Below are 23,782 nucleotides of genomic sequence, written 5' to 3' on the forward strand. Positions count from 1 at the left end.
ACTGAATTTTGATAAGACACAGTACATACAGTTCCGTACAGTGAATGGTATGACGCCATTAATAAATATAGACCTTAATCAGAAGCATATAGCTAAGGTAGAATATTCCAAATTTTTAGGTGTGTCCATTGATGAGAGATTAAATTGGAAGAAACACATTGACGATCTGCTGAAACGTTTGAGTTCAGCTACTTATGCAATAAGGGTCATTGCAAATTTTGGTGATAAACATCTTAGTAAATTAGCTTACTACGCCTATTTTCACTCATTGCTTTCATATGGCATCATATTTTGGGGTAATTCATCACTGAGGAATAAAGTATTTATTGCACAAAAGCGTGTAATCAGAATAATAGCTGGAGTCCACCCAAGATCATCCTGCAGACATTTATTTAAGGATCTAGGGATATTCACAGTAGCTTCTCAGTATATATACTCTCTTATGAAATTTGTTATTAACAACCAAACACAATTCAAAAGTAATAGCAGTGTGCATAACTACAATACTAGGAGAAAGGACGATCTTCACTATTCAAGATCAAATCTAACTTTGGCACAGAAAGGGGTGAATTATACTGGCACTAAAGTCTTTGGTCACTTACCAAATAGTATCAAAAGTCTGACAGATAACCAACAAGTATTTAAGAAGAAATTAAAAGAATTTCTGAATGACAACTCCTTCTACTCCATAGAGGAACTTTTAGATATAAATTAAGAAAAAAAAAAAGAAAAAAAAAACAAAACAAAAATATTTAAAAAAATATAAAAAAAAAATAAAAATAAAAATAAAGAAAAACAAAAAACACAAAAAAAATAAAGTTGTTATATTAACTTAAGTATGTTCTTAAATTAACCTAATTATGTCATGTATTGGAAAATTCGACTCGTTCCACATCATTACGAAATATGGTATTCATGATCCATGGAACTAGTATTAATCTAATCTAATCTAATCTGTCTGTCTGAACACCATGTAACTGTGGGGGTGGATAGTGTCGGTATAAATAGATATGATTTAGCATCTTACACTTGTACACAATCTGTAGCAAGCAGTAAAGGAGACAAAAGAAAAATTCAGAGAAGGTATTAAAATCCATGGAGAAGAAATAAAAAACTTTGAGGTTTGCTGATGACATTGTAATTCTGTCAGAGACAGCAAAGGACTTGGAAGAGCAGTTGAGCGGAATGGACAGTGTCTTGAAAGGAGGCTATAAGATGAACATCAACAAAAGCAAAATGAGGATAATGAAATGTAGTCTAATTAAGTTGGGTGATGTTGAGGGAATTGAATTAGGAAATGAGACACTTAAAGTTATAAGGGAGTTTTGCTATTTGGGGAGCAAAATAACTGATGATGGCCGAAGTAGAGAGGATATAAAATGTAGACTGACAATGGCAAGGAAAGCGTTTCAGAAGAAGAGAAATTTGTTAACATCAAGTATAGATTTAAGTGCAAGGAAGACGATTCTGAAAGTATTTGTATGGAGTGTAGCCATGTGTGGAAGTGAAACATGGACAATAAATAGTTAGGACAAGAAGAGAATAGTAGCTTTTGAAATGTGGTGCTACAGAAGAATGCTGAAGATTAGATGTGTAGATCACATAACTAATGAGGAGGTATTGAATAGAATTGGGGAGAGGAGGAGTTTGTGGCACAACTTGACTAGAAGAAGGGATTGGTTGGTAGGATATGTTCTGAGGCATCAAGGGATCACCAATTTAGTATTGGAGGGCAGTGTGGAGGGTAAAAATCGTAGAGGGAGACCAAGAGATGAATACACTAAGCAGATTCAGAAGGATTTAGGTTGCAGTAGGTATTGGGAGATGAAGAAGCTTGCACAGGATAGAGTAGCATGGAGAGCTGCACCAAACTAGTCTTAGGACTGAAGACAACAACAACACACTTGTAGATCTAGGATGGGTAAAGGAGGAGTTGCCATTTCATAGTACAAGGGTATAAATACAAAACTTTAGAAGTAAGTAAATTTTGTGACAATAAGCACTTTGAGTTTTGTGCATGTGAACTTCAGCTAGATACTGTAGTATTGGTATTAGCAACAGTATACAGGTCCCAATTATGAGACTGGGAGCTATCCATAAAAAAGTTTGACTCCTTATTATGCTGTCAGCCAGACAAAAAGAAGAAGTTATTAATCTGTGGTGATTACAATGTAGACTTTGTAAGTAATTCTGATAGTAAAAATGAACTAGAAGTGTTATTAACAACATATAACTTAGAATCAGTGGTAAATTTCCCTACATGTATAGCTCAAGACAGTAGCACTCTAATAGATAATGTATTTGCACAGAAAGAGGATGCAAAACAAACACATGCTTTCCCTGTGGTAAATGGATTGTCAGCCCATGATGCACAACTGAGTAACTTACAAAACCTAACGAGGTGTACAGTTCAGAAACCATTAAGTAAAAGTGTGAGGTTGCTCCAGCCAGTATCTATGGAGCACTTCACAGAAAGTTTAAGAAATGTTAATTGGGGAAATATTTATAATGAGCCAAATGCTAATGATACATGCAACATATTTCTTGATAAATTAATACCCCTTTTTGAGCATTGTTTCCCAAAGAAAATTACCAAATGTAACTCCACGCACTTTCCAAAGAAACCTTGGATTACTACAGGTATTAAAGTGTCTTCAGAAAGAAAAGGAAAACTGCATGAGACAGAAAGAATTAGTAAAGATCCAGAAGTAGTTTTACACTATAAAAATTATTGTAACACACTGAGAAAAGTTGCATGGAAATCAAGAAATCTTTATGTTAGAGAAGAAATTAACAACTCCAGCAATAAAATCAAATCAATATGTAATGTTGTTAGAAGGGAGACAGGAAAAGTAGCCACTGGGGTAGGTAGTATTACTATTAAAGAGAATGAGACCATCCTAACCAACAGTACACAAGTACCCAATGTATTTAACAACCATTTCTTAAGTGTAAGAGAAAAAATTGGTGAGAATAGTTCAAAAGAAAAGGCCAAGCAGTACATGGAAGAGTCAGTTTTGAAAAATTTTGGTCAGATTAAGTTTCACCTAACAACCTCTTGTGAAATAAGTAAAATTATTAAATCTTTGAAAAATAAATGTTCTGTTGGAGTAGATGACATCTCTAATAAGATATTAAAACAATGTGGAGCAATTACAGCTGATGTTCTGCATCACATGTGTAATGCATCACTAACTCAAGGTCTTTTCCCAGACAGGTTAAAATATGCCATTGGTAGGCCTCTCTACAAAAAGGGGGACACCACAGACGTCAATAATTATCAGCCAGTATCCTTGCTTACAGCATTTTCAAAAATCTTCAAGAAAATAATGTACTCAAGAGTGATTAGCCATCTCAGCACTAATGGGATACTTAGTAAATCACAGTTCGGATTTCAAAAATGCTGTTCCACAGAGACAGCAATATATAATTTCACTGTCTACATAATAGAGTCTTTAAATAGTAAAATGTCACCAATAGAAATTTTCTGTGAGTTGTCCAAAGCATTTGACTGTGCGAACCATGACGTTCTGTTACAGAAATTACAATTCTGTGGTATAAATGGAATATCATATGAGTGGTTTAAGTCATACCTACAGAACAGGAAACAAAAAGTTTCTTTATATGGGTCAAGTGATTTAAATAAGTTTTGCCACTCCATCCAACTGGGGTGAAATTACATTAGGTGTTCCACAGTGTTCAGTCAAGAGGCCCCTTCTGTTCTTGATATATGTGAATGACTTCCCTTCTTATCTGAAACAAGAAGCTGAACTGACACTGTTTCCTGATGATGCGAGCATAATTATTAATCCACTAAAAGAAACTCCAATTGAAAATTATACAAATAAGGTCTTTGGAAAAGTCATGAATTGGTTTTCTGCAAATGGGCTTGCTCTAAACTTTGAAAAAAACACAGTGAATCCCATTTTCTGCTGCAAAAAATGTAGTTCCTTCACTAAATATAACACATCAGCAGAAGTCAGTAGATGGGGTAGGGCATATTAAGGTTTTGGGTGTACATGTAGATGAGAATCGTAATTGGAAAATTCATATTTTGAATCTTCTAAAGGGACTAGGTTCAGCAACTTTTGCAATCAGAATAATTGCCAATTTTGAGGATATAGAAATTAGTAAGCTAACATATTTTTGCTCTCTGATGTCATATGGAATAATATTTTGGGGTAACTCAACACTTAGACAAAAAGTATTCATTGCTCAAAAGAAAGTGGTCAGAATAATGTGTGGGGTTCATAATTGCACATCTTGTAGGCATCTTTTTAGAAGATTGCGAATTTTTACAACAGCCTCACAGTACATTTACTCACTAATGAAATTTGTTCTCAACGACATGGACTAGTTTAAAAACAAGTGACATTCATGATTATAATACCAGAAAAAATAAAGACTTACACTATTATTTACTCAACCTATCTTTGACACGCAAAGGGGTAAAATATGTTGCTATAATTTTTTTTACAAATTACCAGATGAAATAAAATGGCTGACAGACAGCAGTAATAGCTTAAAAAATTAATTGAAATCATATCTCCTTGACAACTCCATCTATACCATAGATGAATTCTTGAATAGGAATAAATAAATCTACAATTATAGTATATGCATGTTATGCCATTTAAGGGAATAGGGTAAATAATAGAAATATTAATCATTAACTCTGTATTGTAATACATATATATATATTAAAAAATCTTGTTTCATATGTGCATTTCTTGTGCACTTGACACGTTCCACATCATTACCGCTACTGTACCGTGCGACTGATCAATGGAACACACAACCAACTTACTATGGATAGCAAATGGTGAGGAGCAATGGCCAATGATCACTGTCTGTCAATAACGTACTTACAAAACCAGCCAGATGCATCTCTGAGTAAGACACCTCACTGATGTGTGGTGCTAGCAGCACACAGATTACTGTACACTAGATTTTATATTTTGAAGGTAGAGGAGAATCAAACTTAAGTGGGAACCTGTCCTCTACTTTAAATGACAATAACATCATCATATTAAAACTTCCAGAATTTAATGTATTGCCTGGGCTCCAGCAGAAGATATTAATGGAGTGAATGATGTACCAGTACTGTTTCTATCCTTCACATCAATAACACCACCACTTCAGTTCTGTTAATAGTGCTATGAATGTTCTTTCACAGTGGTCTGCAATTGGTCTCTCTCTCTCCTTTCACTCTCTACAGCTACATACATACTCTGCAAGCCAACAAGATGAATGGTGCAGCATACTTTGTATCACTGCTGGTGACTCCCTTTCGCTTCCATTTGCAAATGGAGCAATGACCTATATGCTTCCATATGAAGCCCTGGTTCTCTTATCTTGTCTTAATGGTCCTTATACAAGATGTGCATTAGCAGCAGTAGAAAGATTCTTTAGTCTGTTGTAAATGTTGGTTCTCTAAATTTTCTCAACAATATTGCATGTAAAGACATGGCTTCCAATTTGAGTTCACGGAGAATTTACATAATATCTGTGTACTGACAGAAACTATCGGCAAAAATCTAGCAGAATGCCTCTGAATTGTTGTGATGTCTTCCTTTAATCTGATCTCATATGAATACTGAAAAGCAGAACTTTATTAAAGACTGGACCACGGAAGTGTTCTATACATGGTCTCCTTTATAGATAATCTACACTTTCCTAGAACTCTCCAATTATACTGAAGTCAACCATTTGCCTTCCATACAAGTGACCTTGTGTGTTCATTCCATTTCATGTCTCTTAAAAACATTACATCAAGATAGTTAATCAATGTGACTGAATCAAACAGCACACAACTAATACTAAATTTGCTCTGAATTTACTCATCTGTTGTAACTTACGTTTTTCCACATTTAAAGCAAGCTGCTATGCATCATACCAAATAGAAATTCTGACAAAACCACCATGTATCCTCCTATAGTCACCCAAAAATGAAACTTTCCAGTATGCTCCAGCACCATCAGCGAACAATCACAAACTGAAACTTCCTGGCAGATTAAAGCTGTGTGCTGGACCGAGACTCAAACTCGGGACCTTTGCTCAAGTGTGGACCACTTGCCCGTGAAAGGCAAAGGTCCCGAGTTTGAGTCTCGGTCTGGCACACACTTTTAATCTGCCAGGAAGTTTCATATCAGCGCGCACTCCGCTGCAGAGTGAAAATCTCATTCTGGAAACATCCCCCAGTCTGTGGCTAAGCCATGTCTCCGCATTATCCTTTCTTTCAGGAGTGCTAGTTCTGCAAAGTTTGCAGGAGAGCTTCTGTAAAGTTTGGAAGGTAGGAGATGAGATACTGACAAAAGTAAAGCTGTGAGGACGGGGCGTGAGTCATGCTTGGGTATCTCAGTTGGTAGAGCACTTGCCTGTGAAAGGCAAAGGTCCCAAGTTTGAGTCTCGGTCTGGCACACAGTTTTAATCTGCCAGGAAGTTTCATATCAGCGCACACTCCGCTGCAGAGTGAAAATCTCATTCTGGAATCACAAACTGCTGCTCAGCCTATCTGTCAGGTTGTTTATGTGTACCGAGGTCAAGAGTGGTCCTATTACACTTCCCTGGGGCACCCTTGAAGATACCATTTTCTCTGATGAACATTCACCACCCAGAGCAATAGGCTGTATGACTATGCACAGCTCAATACTTTCATAATAAGCCTTTCCATGGTACACATAATTTCTTCAGTGTCTTCAAATTGGGTTTGTTTAGGACTTTTGCGATGTAGTTTCTGACTAAACAGAGCCTTGATAAATCAGATGAGATGGTTAACATATAAAATTTATATATTCTACAGATGAATATGATAAGAATATTATCTATAGTTGATAACCAAACATCTTACAGAAGCCCTTTGGGGATCTTGGGAGTCTTATATCTCATACCAATACATTTACTCTCTAATGGTATCTATAGTTAATAATAAAAGTGAATTTAAGATGAACTATGGAATTCACAGCTACAGTACTAGAATCAAAAATGATTTTCATACAGACCGTGCATCCCCATCTAGGGTTCAGAAAGAAACTGTATGACCCAGTGCAAAAGTCTTTAACAGGCTAGTGGCAGTCATGGAGTAGGAAACTGAAAATAATTTGACAGAATATTTGGACTTAATTATGCAGTTTCCACTGATACTTATGTTTAAACTTTTTCAGTATACAAGCAATAGGTAGTGTTCACTGTCGGCTGCTGTGGCCGAGCAGTTCAGGGCGCTTCAGTCCAGAACCGCGCTGCTGCTACAGTCACAGGTTCGAATCCTATCTTGGGCATGGATCTGTGTGATGTCCTTAGGTTAGTTAGGTTTCAGTAGTTCTAAGTCTAGGGGACTGATGACCTCAGATGTTAAGCCCCATACTGCTTAGAGCCATCTGAACCATCATCTAGTGTTCACTGAACTCAGAAAATTTATATGAAAGATTAGTATGAAGTAGCAGATAAAAATAGCAGCTCCGTAATCTAAATATAATTTCCATAATTATATCAAGACTAGTCATAATTTGTTGTCAGTAGACTTTACCAAAATAATGTTCGGTGGCTGCTTTTTTTGCCTCTTAGTCTATAACTTGAATTCTACCATATTTCTGAGAAGACTCCTTCATACATTACAAGTTTTATGAGCCCTGAAAAAATTCACATCATAATACACCTCTTGAAGGTGTCACTAGGAAAGTGATACTTTTGAAATCAAGAGCTCAAAGATAGCTCAGAGATTAAGAATAAGAGTTATATGCGTGTGTTTAGTGAAGTTGGAAGTCTACGTTTTTATTTCTGATTTTTGTGTGTGTGTGTGTGTGTGTGTGTGTGTGTGTGTGTGTGCACATGTGTGTGTGTGTGTGTGTGTGTTTGAGAGAGAGAGAGAGAGAGAGAGAGAGAGAGAGAGAGAGAGAGAGAGAGAGAGACAGCAGATTGCACTCAACACAGTACTCAGTGAAGAAGATGGAATTTACACAAACAGTGCAAACTGTGTTGTTTAAAGATACTGTGTAGTTCTTAACTTAACAGGTAAAAATGAGTTACCTAGCACTGTGTATTTGCATAGGATGTTTTCTATTTGCTGAGTGAGCTATCAGGACACACATTGAGAAGGCATTTCAGATCCCTGGCAGCCACCCAGATTTAGGCTTTCAGTGGTTTTCCTACACCAGTTAAAGCAAATGTCAGGATGGTTTATTTGAGAAAGACACAGCCAGTTCCTCCACCATCCCAGCTTGTGCTCTGTTTTTAATGACCTCTCAATTGATAGGACTTGGACCCTAATCTGTCTTTGTTCTTCTTTTAATTGTTTGTGGTTTTAATTACAACTCTATCTGCATTCATATGCTGAAAATCAAGATGAAATGCTATTTTACAGGTCCTGTCTATTGTGTTATATTGATGACAAATTAAAAAAAATTAAATACGCAGTTGAGTCCACACCTTTAGACTAAAACAAAATTTCTTCAGAGGAAAATATTTGAATGTTCTCATCTGAAAGATGTGTAGTTATAATTGTACAAGACAGTAGGGAGTGAAAAATTGCAAAATGAGCCAACAACCTCATCTTCAGGTTGACGCAATGAAAGATACTTCTTTGGTTAAAACATGCAGAACACAACTTCTTGAGTAGTTTATCTAATGTTGACTTTATTTTACCATATTACTGACTGATCTCAAGGAATTTTACAACAGGTTATTTTTTTATTTTTTCTTGCTTGAAATAACTTGATGCATTGTAAGATTAAGATTTGAAATGTTTACCGCAGACCTGCTTTACATCTACATCTATGTACATACTCTGCAAACCCCTGTGAAGTTTACGGGAGGGTACTTCTCACTGTCACCACATACTAGGGTTTCTTCCATTTGTGTAGGGAGTATGGGGAGAAAAGCTACTTAAGTGCTTTTGTATGGTCTGTAAATAATCTAATCTTGTCTCTGCATTGCCTGTAGGAGTGATGTGTAAGGGCTGTAGTATCTTCCTCACTTAACACTGTTTCTCCAAACTTTGTAAGTAGGCTTTAGTGAGATAGCATAGCCAGCTCTGGTTTTTTCCATGTTTTTGTGATGCTTTCCTTTGTATACAATCGAAATCTCCAGATAGTCGTCTTAGGTATGTGTCCCACTCACTTGAGCAATAGTCTAAGATGGGTTGCACTAGTGTCTTATTGGCAGTCTTCTTTGTAGGTTGACTGCATTTTCTTAAGTTCCTATCAATGAACTGAAGTCTGTCACCTACTTTAACACTACTATCTACCACTCAATTCTTCCACTGTACACTGAGTGGTAATTTTACTTAGTCCATTATTTGTGTAGCACCCGGAATTCTCTGTGATCATATTAGAGCTTCCCTTAAATATGTAGGAAGTGAAAGATGTCAGCTGTGATTCACAACCTGACAGCCAAGGACTACTACATTCTTAACTTTAGTCAGGTGCACAACTTTTAGCTTTCCAAAATTTTTTAATAGTGCCACAGTTACGTTTAACGCTTCAAGCGTATTTTGATGATGACTTTGTTTTTAGTTATGCAAGTAAGCAATTTAAAGATTATCAGAGATTGGCTAAAGCACACAACCTGGGCTCTTCATAATTTTCTCTACTGCTGAAGTCATGGCGATGAAAAAGTACTAACGGCTGCATTGCCATTAACTAAACTAGTATTTAGCTTTGCTTCCTGTCACTGGTTTGACCTACTGTAATATTCATGCTATAGGACTGATACCACCCACACTCATTACTATTAAATGAAACTGAATCAAAAATTACCTTGACATAAAACGGTAATAGTAATCTGCACTGAACATGAAGTACTGTGAAAATCTCAGTTGAGAGCAAATGGTCTCTTGATCTTGAGCACAATTGTGACTCCACTTGTTTCCAAGTGCAGTTACCATTACCACGTATCACAAAGCAACTTTTCAACAAATTTAATTTTAGAGTAAAGAGTACAGCAAAGCCTTCCCTACAGCATCATGCCACAGTCAGTCAAACCATTGATGCTAAGTGAAATACTCGACACCAATTCAGATAATAACAAACAAATATTATTTCATGCAGCTTTCTCATCATGACTTTTATTGAACATATCTGAGCTGTTGAGCATCAGTTCCTTAGGAATTTTCTGTGTGTTACTGTGTTCTGACAACATACATAGTTATATTACGGTACTATCAAAAATGCACTCATGTGGATTGTATATTTACAGCCTTGGAATGCGTCATGATGGGCCGCTAGCAGATAATGACTGTGATCCGGGTAGCTACATAATGTCTCCCACACTTGGAAGTGGTAAAATTACATGGTCTCCTTGCAGCCAGCGCTACTTGGAAGCTTTTTTAGAGTAAGATATTCAGTAAAAAATGAGAAAGTTATAACTATTTCCTGCATTTTGTCCCATCTAGAGAATTAAAATGACATTTTAGGGCTATATTTCAGGACTCCCCAGGCAGAGTGTTTGTTGGATTACAGCACAGCCTCAGGGCCCTTGGACCATAATGCTGAGAGAATTCTTCCAGGAGAGCGATTTGATGCTGATGTTCAATGTAAGATTAACAATGTTCCATAGCATAATTTACTAACAAGGGAACCTCCCCATCGCACCCCCCCTCAGATTTAGTTATAAGTTGGCACAGTGGATAGGCCTTGATAAACTGAACACAGATCAATTGAGAAAACAGGAAGAAGTTGTGTGGAACTGTGAAAAAATAAGCAAAATATACAAACTGAGTAGCCCACGGGTCGCATAGGCAACATCACGGACAAAGTGGGGTCAGGAGCGTCGTGGTCCCATGGTAGCGTGAGCAGCTGCTGAACGAGAAGTCCTTGGTTCAAAGCTTCCCTCGAGTGAAAATTTTATTTTCTTTATTTTTGCGTAGTTATTATCTGTCCGTTCGTTCATTGACGCCTTTGTTCACTGTAATAAGTTTAGTGTCTGTGTTTTGCAACCGCATTGCAAAACCATGCGATTAGTAGACGAAAGGACGTGCCTCTCCAATTGGAACCAAAAACATTTGATCGCAAGATCATAGGTCAACCGATTCCTCCACAGGAAAACACATCTGATATATTCTATACGACACTGGTGACGGCATGTGCATCACATGACAGGAATATGTTGTCGACCCACCTAACTTGTACACTTGGTGAAGGGGTAGAAAGATTCTTCTACCTTGCCCGATTTAGGTTTTCTTGTGGATGTGATAATCACTCCCAAAAAAGTGATGAAAACATAAGAGTTTGTCACATAAACTGAAAATAAAAAATTAAACTTTTCACTCGATGGAAGATTTGCACCAAGGACCTTTCGATCTGCAGCTGCTCACGTTATCACGAGACCACGGCGCTCCTGCATTCTTAGTGTCCTTGACGTTGCCTATCTTGCCATGAACTACTCAGTTTGTATATTTTGCTCATTTTTTCACAGTTCCACACAACTTCTTCCTGTTTTCTCAATTGATCTGTTTTCAGTTTTTCAAGGCCTATCCACTGTGCCAACTTATAACTAAATCTGAGGGGGGTGCGATGGGGAGGTTCCCTTGTAAGGTAACATAAGTTTTTCCATTATTACCACAATGACAAAAATTTTGTCTCTTATTCACAGCAAAATCGGTGAACATGTAAGTTACCAGTACTGGAACCTGGACTTTATCCAAGTTCAAATGATGTTAAATACCATACATCAGGATTTTTTCCAGTATCTGTCCAGTCTTATAATATCTGTTGTCTATGAGACTCTGCTTCATCCTCTCTCTGCAACTTGCTTCAGCCTTCCTTTCTTTCTCGTAAGTTCATTTGTTTTTATTCAACATTTTTTTTTCTTCTCTTACCCTTATGTCCCCATTCTCACATCATCCTCTTTATTTTTAGGATATAATCTATCTCTCATCTCATGTTCATCTTTCTTTCAAATCCTCTCTCACCTAGAGTAATTCTTCTATTTTTCTGTTACAGTTTTTCTTCACATCACTGCCCATTATCTGTGAACACTCCTCATACAGTATTTGTTTATTAACTTTCAAGCTGTTTACATAAATTTAACATATTGTACCTGTTTAAGTACAGTTGTACTGGCCTGTACATAATGGCATAATTACATGTTTATACAGGCAAAGAGTCTTTTCAGTTAAATATTTGGTAATTAGGCTAAATGTAGTGTACTATTCATAATTACTATGCACAGTATGCATGAAGTACTTGTAACAATCCTAGTGTTAATTCAGCACAATAGGAATGTGCAATTGCAAACACCCTTTCACTGGATTTCTGTCTTCATTTCTGATTTCACCCATCACATGTATACTACTGCAATTTGAATTGCTGTATTAATCAAATTTTTGTCATTTGATGTCACTTCTGCTAAAGTACTATTAACATCCTGTTTGGAATTTATATTTAATATTTACTGTTTAGCTATTTAAAGAGTAGTGTGTTTAATGAATGAATTTAATTAAGAATGAAACAAAGCACACAAATCCAGTAATTGCCACAGAGATAGAAAATGATAGAGTGCTGTTATTGTTTTTAAAATTATAGCAGACAAGTGTAATTGCCAAATGTTCCTTAGGAAGTCATCATTCATCGCAACGTCTTTCAGTGAACGAAGGTGACACATTAGTTTTCATGGGCGTGTGATCATCTAGTTCTTCTGTGCAACAGCTTAAGTCACCTATCTCGGATTGAATAGAAGTGCATGCCTGATGGTGTAGTGGTCTACAATGATAAGTAAAGTTACTTTTGATCGCCTGTAGTGATCTTCTCATTAAGAGTTGGCCCAACAATTAGTCTCATTGGAAGTGATGTGGTCTAAGCCTAACTTACTCTTAACTGAGCAGACCATAAAAATTATGGCTTTACAGTCATCAGGCTGAGTATTACACTTACAGCAGTCATTTCAGTGTTTAGTGGAGCATCTGTCATGCGAATAATAATAATGGTTAATTTAATACAAGGCTGTCACGGCAAATAATTACACACAATGTGGTTGCTGCAGATGATAATTCAGATGCTCCTTTTTGTTGTGTTATCACATATGTTGCCTTCTGAGTGGTAATTTGATGATTCCCAAGATAACAGATGTAACCACAGAAAACACACAAAGCTCACAAGAAGATAATAGCTTCACACCCAGTTCACAATAACTTTGAATTTATTATCAATAATGACACCGATTTGGCAGTCCTGTGCATTCACACCTCACCCTCTTCTCTTCATCTAACAGAACAATGTTGAACAATACTCAAGAATTGGTCAAACAAAGATTTTGTAAGCAACCTATTACATGCATGAAATATTGTGTCTTAGGATTCTTCCAGTAAATCTGAGACTGGCACCTGCCTTCCTCACACTTAAATTTATGTGTTCATTTTACTTTAAGTAACTCTGGACAGAAACTTCTAAATATTTTCAGGTTGTGACTGATTCCAGTAACTACAAATTGTTTATCAGATCATTTCATCTGTTTACAACCCCCACATTACATTTATTTATGTTAAGGGCCAGATGCCAATTTTTAAATGAGGCACTGATTATCTGCTTGTGTCTCTGCATGAAAAAAGATTGGCATAAGATGGAGCCAACTTGACTCCTGTGAACACACATCCGATGTGTTTGTATGTAATCGCTGAAAGATGAAGCAGTTCCTTTCATGTCGTTATTTAATTGTAATTTGATTTTGAAAATTCACTTGCTGCAAACACTTACTCATGTGACAGGTATGCTTAAATATGGGCATGGCAGCATTCATGCTGTGAAACAACCATTGGAAGATATCTGCAGGGATCTGCACTGTCAACGTGACCGTTACACTTGGACATCTCATCCAGCACTTGAAGGAACACCATGTGGCAGGAACAAGGTACGAATACACAGTGTTAATTAGGTACACACTTAAGTGTTTAGTAGGATTTTTGCAATATTGCTGTGGCCATAGATGTGACTAACTATATTAAAAAAGAAGTGTCCGCCTTCGTAGCTGAGTGGTCAGCATAAATGGCTCCCATGTGGAGGACCCAGATTTGATTCTCCATACTGCCAAGGATTTTTTGTCTTGGTGGGAGGACTGATGAAAGGTGCACTCAGCCTCATGATTCCAACTGAGGAGATACTTGAACGAGAAGTAGTAGCTCCACAGTCTGAAAGCAATGTGCTGACCACAAGCCCCTCCATACCACATTCAAATGATGCCACAAGGCAGAGGATAACACAGCTGCCAGTCTACATCCCTTGGGCCCTCATGGCCTGGATGCAGAGCTCGTAAAAAAGTGACACCATATCCAAAAAGCTAGCACAATTTCCTGATATGTTACTTGGGTCTATGTGCAATCTACCATTCATATGCTGAGATATTGTCTTTCCAATTTTTGTTTGTTGTTTCCAATATGGAATGACTAACATTAGCAAAACTTTCTTCTGAATCGACCCAGACAAACTGTGCACCTGGGGAAGTGCAGTACTCAAGCACAGCACGACCCAAGAGTCTGCTATACCATATGAAATATTTAGATTATCCCAACCAGCACTGATTTTCCTGATCTCTGAGGTTTTGAACTTCCTCTACATCATATCCTCTCATCCAGTGATCCTCCAAGACTCATTGCACATTAGCCTGATATCCAAAGATTCTTTTTCCCATTACTGCTTGCTAAATTTGTTTATTTACATTTCATTTTACTTATTTTCTCCCATAGCTGCTCCTCATTCTCTCTCAACACATTGTAATCTGTTGCTCTGCTGTTATTTACTTTATGTCCCTATTAGCTGAAATAGGATCTGCATGAGGTGTGATCAAAATGTAATGGGAGTTTTTGTTTTTCTTAAATAATCTTTATTTATTATTCAACATCAACTTTGTCCCCTTCAAAGTAAGCCCCCTCAGATATAATACACTTGTGTCAGCACTTTTTCCAGTCTTGGAAGCACTTCTGGAACTTACTTTTTGTTACAGTGTTCATCTCCTTTAATGATTCTGTTATCATCTCATCAGTGGTGACAAAACAATGTCCTTTCATGGTTCTCTTCAGTCTTGGGAATAGAAAGAAGTCACAGGGGCCATGTCCAGCAAATACAGTAGCTGAGGCAACATAATGGTTTTCTTTCGTTACCAAAAAGTCACGAACAAGAAATGGTGCAGGAACAGGAGCATTATTGTGATGAAATTTCCACAGGTGGTTCTGCCACAATTCTGGTCATTTTCTTGAGACTACTTCATGCAAACAGCACATAACTTCCAGGTAATATTCCTTATTGTCTGTAGGACCATATGTTTTTTTTTGGTCTCTTCAGGCAGTTTCCATGGGAATGACTGGCCTGGTTTCAATGTCATACCTGTATACCCATCTTTCGTCACCTGTTATAACCAGCTTCGAAAGCTCTGGATTGTTACTGACTTTATTTAGCAATTCCTGAGTGATGTTCATGTGATGTCACTTTTGGTCAAAATTCAACAATTTTTGAACAAACTTTGCTCCTACACGTTTCCTGCCAAAAAAAAAAAAAAAAAAAAAAAAAAAAACTGGTTGGCATGAGCCAAAGGGTATGCTAATATCATCAGCAATCTCTCTGATGGTGATTTTGCAGAACCATTTTCTTTACTTCTTCCACATTGTTGTCAGAAATTGATGTGTTAAGGTGTTGAGGATGATTGCCATTTTCAACATCTTCTTGATCCTCTTTGAAAAGTTTATACTACTTTTAAACTCTTATATTACACATAGCAGATTTTCCAAAAGCCACAGTTAACGTTTCAAATGTGGTGCTGCACTTTATTTCATTTTCAAGCAAAATTTAATACAAATTCTTTGATCCATCTTTTTTGAAAGTAAAAATTCGCCAAGCATTTGCAAACAAATATAGCATTTTTGATTGTTGACAACAGTTGAAAATGCAAACATACATCAGGAACATGTGTACCAACTAGATGAAAAAAATTTTGAAAATCAGATTTATAAAGCCTGTGAAATTAAAAATTTGCATTGCTTTTGATCACACTTCCTCATATGTCTAAGTATTGGTCAGTCCATTTGTCTCCTGGTAAATATAACGCATTTCTGATTGAAATCAGATTCATAATAAGATGAAGATTATTCTACTGAATAACTGTCAGCTTTGACACATATATATTCAGTTAGTGTAGATTAGAAAAGAATGATTCATATGAATCCCAACCCAGATAACAAGCCAAACAATGTACCAGCAGTAAGTGCTACCAAGATAGTGGGATACAGAGAACCCAAGCAAGGAGTGTACTGTGTGATTAGAATGGGCAGTGTTACACTATTTTTGTCAGCAAAGAGGCATACAATGAAATGATAATCTGAAAGATAGTGTCAGTGTGTCCAACTGATGTCAAGTTGTGCAACATCAATTTGTGAGGGAGTTTCAGTGGGGCAGAATACTGTGACATTTTGGCTCACACAGGGAATGCTATTACAACACTGATTTGTGTATGGAGCCAAAGGGTAGAAGAGCTGTACATAATAAGAAGCAGTTACTGAACCATGTGATGTGACTGTGACTGCAGCATAGGATGACCACACTCTTGTCCATACACCCATTGGGGACTGTAAAGCTTCATCCACAGTGTGGGTTTGACACTAGATTACTGCAACAGTTGGAAACCTCTCTGTGTTGGTGTTTGACACTGTCAGTTTAAAGTGGAACTTTCCTGCCAAATTCCTTTCCATTAATGTCTATTGTCCAGCATCAAGACATGCAGTGGGCAGATAGCAATGGACATACGTATACCATTGCTGTCAAGCTGGTTGTCAAAACTTGATGTTTTTGGATTGTAGGATCTCATTGTTCAGCAAGCACACGCTGAAGCAAATATGCTGTTTGACTGAATGCTTCAGATTTCTGCCTATTTTTGACGAGTAAGGGCTGGAGTGAGACACTTGGTGGACAAAGCAAGCAAGACAGACAGTGGGGAAATGTAATTTACTTCTCTCTCCAGCCATTATTGTTGCTGCTCCCAAGTTTTGGTTGATAACAATCTACTGTGCAAATAGAAAAGAATTATGTGGGGATTAATAATACAGGAGTTAGTTGTAATGCTTATAGGCAACTGAATCATTCATCTACATGGAACTCTTGTATAAACAAATGTCTGCTCCAAGGTTACTACATATACACGTGCTCTGCCATTGGTAATTGTTTGCATTGCTCACGCATCTTGTGCCGTAAGACTACTGAAAGTAGGCCTTAATTATTTATTAGGTATTTCATTGTAAATCGAGTAAAAATGGAACTCTCATACATGCTAAAGCATCGAATTTCTTAATGTTCTTTGATCATTGCTGTGCTTCATTTTTAGTAAACTTACTCCCAAATTAAAATTTTTGTAAATATGCATAGAAAAAATAACAGAAAAGTAGTTTTTCAGAGGGAGATGTGGAGGAAGTTTTGGTAGTCCCCAGGGCCATAGGATCTCCCTACTATGGTTCCAGGCATCACAATGATAAACATGTATGATATGTCAATTAAAATTCAAGAGAGCAGCTATAACCAATTCCTTTTTTGTCTGATATTTTTTCTGTGAAATGGTCATCCATCTTCTGAATCAAGTGACTGATTATATACCCCTAACACCTGTCTTATAAGCCTATGGACTTTGCCAATATGCACTTGACAAACAGTCAACGGAATGTCGGTCATATAACAGATGTACCTCGCTGGCATGCACTCTGTGTGGACTTCTTTGTCACAAATTCCACCTATAGCCTTATGTGATATCAACAGGGAACCTGTAGCATTGTTTTTTATGAGCCAGCTACAGAAATACTCGCATTCTACACCCTATCCATAGATGCCAACAATATGAATAAGTAAATTCTTCACCAGATGGCTGCCGTCTTTAATTTGGACAGTATGTCTAGTACTGCACTTTGGATCATACCTTAAAAACAATGGCACAGTGCTCATTGGCATGGGTCGCAATTTTATAAGATGAGATTCAAGGTCCATTGATTCAGATGGCTGGGTATTATGCAGCCATAATATTAAGAGAAGAAAAGAATTTATATGACTGCACTCCTGAAAATTCATTACACCGGAAAAACTTGGTGATAACTGTGATACATTCTGGTTCTTTTCGGATATTCCACAATGTGCCATATTTGAGAAGGATAATTCCAGCCACATGTGGAGCAGGGTGTGCAAACCTGCTTTTGAGAAGATGTATGACTTTATCTAGCACGGATGATCACCTGACATGTGGCCTATTAAAAATGTATAGGATATGATTGGACAGAAATTTGTCATGATACTCCAGGGGGCAGAGCTAATGCTTTGTGGGGTTACAAACAAACCACATGGAAGGCATGGGTGGCTATCCCACAGGAGAGCATATCCAGGAACTCTGTGATTCTATACCATAGCACGGGGGTTCCCAACAAAATTTTCTCGAGGACCCCCCATCGAGCATGATTGGTACCTGGTCATATCACAGTTTCAAGTACCTAAAAAAGCCAAATTAAGAGTCTTTTTATACGTTTTCTATTTTTGGTACTTAGAAAAAACATTGACATATTCATTATTGAAAAAATATTGATCTTAAAACTTTTTCAATTTAGCCATCATTGTTATTGTTACATTTTTGATTATTGCTCAAAATCTTTGCCTTCAAATCTGGGTGTTTAGTATTTATTTTACAAACTCTACTATTTTAATGTAGAATATTGAATATGTAAACAACATTGTTAAAGCACTGGCAATAAATTAACAAGGGGCCGATTGTCGTCTGAAATGCGAGTTTCTGTGTAAAGTGACTGTCAGTTGTCAGCTGCAAAGAGGCAGTGCACACAGTCTAATGGCATACAGCACAACTATTTGCCTCTGTCTAATTCTAGTTTTGCACTAGAGTGTGCTACTGTAGTTGGCTCTAGGAAGACGCTAGATGCAGAAGTTGGCGTTCGCTAAGGCTCTGCTCATGCAGCAAGCAGCCAAAACAAAAAATCTGTTATCATACAAAATATATTTAATATATTTTTTATTCTAATAGCATCTTGTGAACCCCTCTGGCATAGCTGCGGTCTGCGGACCACCTGTTGGGAACCACTGCCATAGCATGTAGATATTCTGACTGCAGGAAATCCATGTGTGAAACTAGTTACTTAAAAATAGCTTGTACTTTCGACAAAAAGTGTAACTGATTCAACACAATAAAACAGATATTTTCCTGAACGGTTGCAGAGCTCCTAATTCATCATGGATAAAAGGATGTGGTCAGCGTATTTTTAACTAACTGCAGAACTCAGTAACTGTAACTGGTGCTACAGTTCAATAAAACTGTAATTTATTTGGGATGTATGCATTAGTTTGGAACTTAAGCTGAGTTATGCAGTTAAGATGGCAACTTCCCAGATGCTTACCCAAGTAGCTGCTATATTTCCAATCATTTTTGTTAGTTTTTTCTTGAAAGAAGGGAAAATCAGTTGACTATGCATTTTCTATCAAACATGACCTTGCATTTTTTTGTGCCACTTGAACATTTTTACTATTTATTTTTAAAGATGCAACCATCAGTGTTCTCTTCATACACAAAATGAAAAAAAAAAGGTTCATAAACTAATTGGTTGGAGGGAATAGTCTTCTATAAATCTTGATTAAAACTCTCTCCGAGATCAGGGCTAAAGAATGGACCCTTGACTTTAATGGACAGTGCTGTTACTGCATTTATCAACTCTTTAGCCAACCAGTGTTTCTTTCCAACTTCGTGAATGGAATCTGCATTAGATACTCTTCTGTACTAAGCAATTTATGTTTCACAACTACAGTCACAAATCAAGTCATCCTGCTTTCACATTATTTCTCAGGATAAAAACAGCCAAATGAATGTGTTACTGGAAACTGTGGAATTACACTTTCTTGTAGTAAGTAGTTTCAGAGGTCATACTACCCTTGGTCTGACTAAATTGACTTCTTGTTCAAACTTTGGAGGGAAATTCCATTTTGATGCAATGTCATCCTAATACGGAATCTGGTATGGAAATCCATCAAATATATTCTATAATGATATTGTCTACAGTCTGTGCTCTTGACATCTGTTGTAGCACTCGGTCAGGCAATCTTGATACAACTCCTTAGCAGCACCTCTGTACTGTGGTTTACATGTTTCCTCATGCCCATGCAAATTAACCCCAATGAATTAAAATGGAACCACTTACTCTACAATATTAGTGACAAGCTATACATTACAAAGTGGAAGGCACATGTATAAAAATGTTTCAAAATAAGAATGAAGAAAGGAAGGAAGGGAGATTAGGGTTTACACCCCACCCACATCAAGTTCATTAGAGATGAAGCACCAGGACAGATTATTTCTACAATCAAGAAGGAAATTGGCCATTCCCTTTCAAAGGAACCATCTCGGCATTTGCCTGGAGTGATCTAGGGAAGTCATGGAAAACCTAAAATCTGGAGGGCCAGACATGGATTTGAACCATCGTTGCCCCCGTTTGCAAGTCCTGTGTGCTAACCACTGCACCATCAGTATAAGAAACAAGATTATACATGTTTTGAGAGATTGCAGGAATGAAGCTAATGATGGACCTACAGTTCCCAATGTTCAGTTCACAAAAACTGATGTTAGCAGAATGACATGAGATGGCACAGATAGTGCAGTGATTGTTAGAATCAACAACATTTTCCTGAACAGCATATTTCACATAACAGTGTGGCTCAGGCAGCCACTGGCCAAGTTTGGCAACAGCCATTTGTTAGATGGATAGTAGGTAGATGCACAGATGGGGCATAAGGATTGATAAGAGTACTGAGTGGGTTGAGACAGTGACAGATTATCAATTTGGAGGGGGTGAGAAGAATATTTCTCACTTCATGGGATAACAAGAGATGATTGCACGTATAATAGAGGCATTCACTTGTGGACGAGCAAGAAATGTGCAAGGAATACAGTCTGTAGTTGTTGTTAATCTGCTAAGAATATTTTCCAGAAGGTCAGCAGTTGCTTTTGATGTGCCTATCTGATGTGCAATAGTCCTAGTATTCAATTAATAATGATCTGTGCTAACAGACATTTACAAAAAAAATAATAATAATAAATAAATAATATGAGTTGAGGTTTGAGCTTTTACAGCTTGCAAAGTAAGTAGTAAGTTAGATGAAATTTTTATTTACTTTTGGTATATCCTATAGGAACACTAAGCATACAATTACACATTTCTATTTATTATTCCATGACATGCTTTTATGGCACAGTCTTTAATGTTCAAAGAGAAAAAGTTCACACCTTCTACCATCTGCACTTAACTCATTAAGTAAAAAAGCATGTACTACAAGAGAACCAGTAATTTCAGAACCCAAGTCGCATTTGAGGCTATGTACTTCTAAATGTAATGAAGTGTAGTTTTTTGAGAGCTACAATTTCTTTCCAAGTAGCAGTAGAAACAGCTGATGTGATGGGTTTGAACAATTATGCACCACTTGAGGGTATATAATAAAACATATTTTTGTGAGTCCAACTGGTTACATTACAGCAAATTAGTAACATATCAGATGACAGTTCTCAATAGTACATCGATGTTAGTGAATGCCCATGCACGCTTGGTTCAAGACATCACTAACACACAGATGACCATCAAAACTGCTTCATTATAACATCAACATTTCTATCACAATCGCTCTATCACAGCTACACAGACTGATAGTTGCATAATTTACAGGTATTATGTATGACCTTTAGCCACTGGTATGAAACGTTCTGCCCTGATACAAATGATTATTATGCACACACATGAAGTCCTCTTTTAAACAGTATCCCACAAAAACACCTCTCAGTCAACAGTGTATAGTCACGTTTAGAGCTTAAAGAAGTAACATGGGAAAGTTCTGATACTTCTACAATATTGCCACTCAATCTTACTTCCACTGATGCTAAGACAAGGAGTTATTTTCGGAGGTCAATATCTTCCCATACATTGCCCATACTCTCCATTGTATTATTATCACAATATTGTACCATATTGAGCAATTATGGACTGTAGTTAACAGTTCTTGACTTGCTGCTTAACGACATTGCAATAATTAGCCAACTATAGCATCAAAAGTTTGAATCACCATTTCGCCCATTATATGAATATTGAGAATGATGCACAGTACTGAAACAGTCTCCTGACAACACTCTACTGTCTCCAAATCACACACTTACATTACATTAATGCATAGCCAAATGTAACATTTCATAAATTACTTTGTAATGCTGCATTATTCAGAACAAAATTGTCATCTTCTAATTAAGTGTTTCTTAGCATTTTGTCTCATTTTATTATACTACATATGATTCTTGAAAACTGTGTGGAGCAGGAACAATGGAATGAGTAAAGATAACTGAGTAAAGATAACTACTACCATAGATTGGCTGGGTAGTGGCTATGCATTTAAAAAAAAAAAAAGATGATGATGATCAGCTTATGAATTTATGTTGTTCTTTTATTCTTAACACATGCATGTGTTCCAACTTGGTTCCATTAAACCATATAGTACCTGTAGCTGGAGAAAAAACTGATGCTCAATCATGATTGTTTTTCCATGTAAATAAAAACTGGCAATTTTAATGACATTGCAGTGGTGCCGCAGTGGTCGATGCATCACTAGAGGACTGTCAGCTATCCAAGCAGGCTTCTTTGCAAATCAGCAAGTTGATGGTGGTTGGAGTGAATGGTCTCCATACTCTGAGTGTGCATCAGGTTGCCTGTTGGGAGATGATGGCCTACTAAGCACAGGAAGCACAGGGATTCGAGTATCGACAAGACGCTGCAACAATCCAAGGTACTACATATGTGATGGAGATGATTACTTCCTTTTTTGGCACAGAAAGATTTTTTTTTTCAAAGAAACACAATAAAGTGTAACAAACATAGTTACACATTTGAGTTATGGAAACATTTCATTTTTTATGCTCGTTCTCAAAAACTTAAAATTAGCTTGATGGTCATATTTTCCATTGGGATGTCCACCACACTTCAGTATTATATAATTAGGTACACTTTGGAGGGAAAATAGTAAATGATAATTAAATTTGTACGTAAACAAACATACCATACCATACAATTCTTCATTTTTCCCCTGCATAAACTGCCATTAACCATGCTAATGAGGACAGCCAATATGATTTGGTAGGTGTGTAATACCTAAGCAGCTAATGAAATTGCCATCACCAGATGCTCTGAGAGGTAGATACCTTAGCATATGAGAGACGTCTACAGACGTTAAAGTAACCTCTGGCGTGCCACAGGGGAGTGTTATGGGACCATTGCTTTTCACAATATATATAAATGACCTAGTAGATAGTGTCGGAAGTTCCATGCGGTTTTTTGTGGATGATGCTGTAGTATACAGAGAAGTTGCAGCATTAGAAAATTGTAACGAAATGCAGGAATATCTGCAGCGGATAGGCACTTGGTGCAGGGAGTGGCAACTGTCCCTTAACATAGACAAATGTAATGTATTGCGAATACATAGAAAGAAGGGTCCTTTATTGTATGATTATATGGTAGCGGAACAAACACTGGTAGCAGTTACTTCTGTAAAATATCTGGGAGTATGCGTGCGGAACGATTTGAAGTGGAATGATCATATAAAATTAATTGTTGGTAAGGCGGGTACCAGGTTGAGATTCATTGGGAGAGTCCTTAGAAAATGTAGTCCATCAACAAAGGAGGTGGCTTGCAAAACACTCGTTTGACCTATACTTGAGTATTGCTCATCAGTGTGGGATCCGTACCAGATCGGTTTGACGGAGGAGATAGTGAAGATCTAAAGAAGAGCGGCGCATTTCGTCACAG

General features: G+C 37.1%; 1 protein-coding gene across 1 annotated transcript in view; it reads left to right on the plus strand.

The window, feature by feature from the left end:
* Nucleotides 1-23,782, plus strand: part of LOC124606636 (A disintegrin and metalloproteinase with thrombospondin motifs adt-1-like) — a 153,422-nt gene that overhangs the window by 53,560 nt on the left and 76,080 nt on the right. Inside the window, exons 6-9 of the mRNA XM_047138631.1 lie at nucleotides 10,192-10,326; nucleotides 10,422-10,528; nucleotides 13,697-13,839; nucleotides 22,564-22,766. Coding sequence (XP_046994587.1) covers nucleotides 10,192-10,326; nucleotides 10,422-10,528; nucleotides 13,697-13,839; nucleotides 22,564-22,766 — 588 coding nt within the window. The remainder of the gene's footprint in view (nucleotides 1-10,191; nucleotides 10,327-10,421; nucleotides 10,529-13,696; nucleotides 13,840-22,563; nucleotides 22,767-23,782) is intronic.

This window comes from Schistocerca americana, chromosome 3, assembly GCF_021461395.2.
Source record: "Schistocerca americana isolate TAMUIC-IGC-003095 chromosome 3, iqSchAmer2.1, whole genome shotgun sequence".
NCBI classification, from domain to species: domain Eukaryota; kingdom Metazoa; phylum Arthropoda; class Insecta; order Orthoptera; family Acrididae; genus Schistocerca; species Schistocerca americana.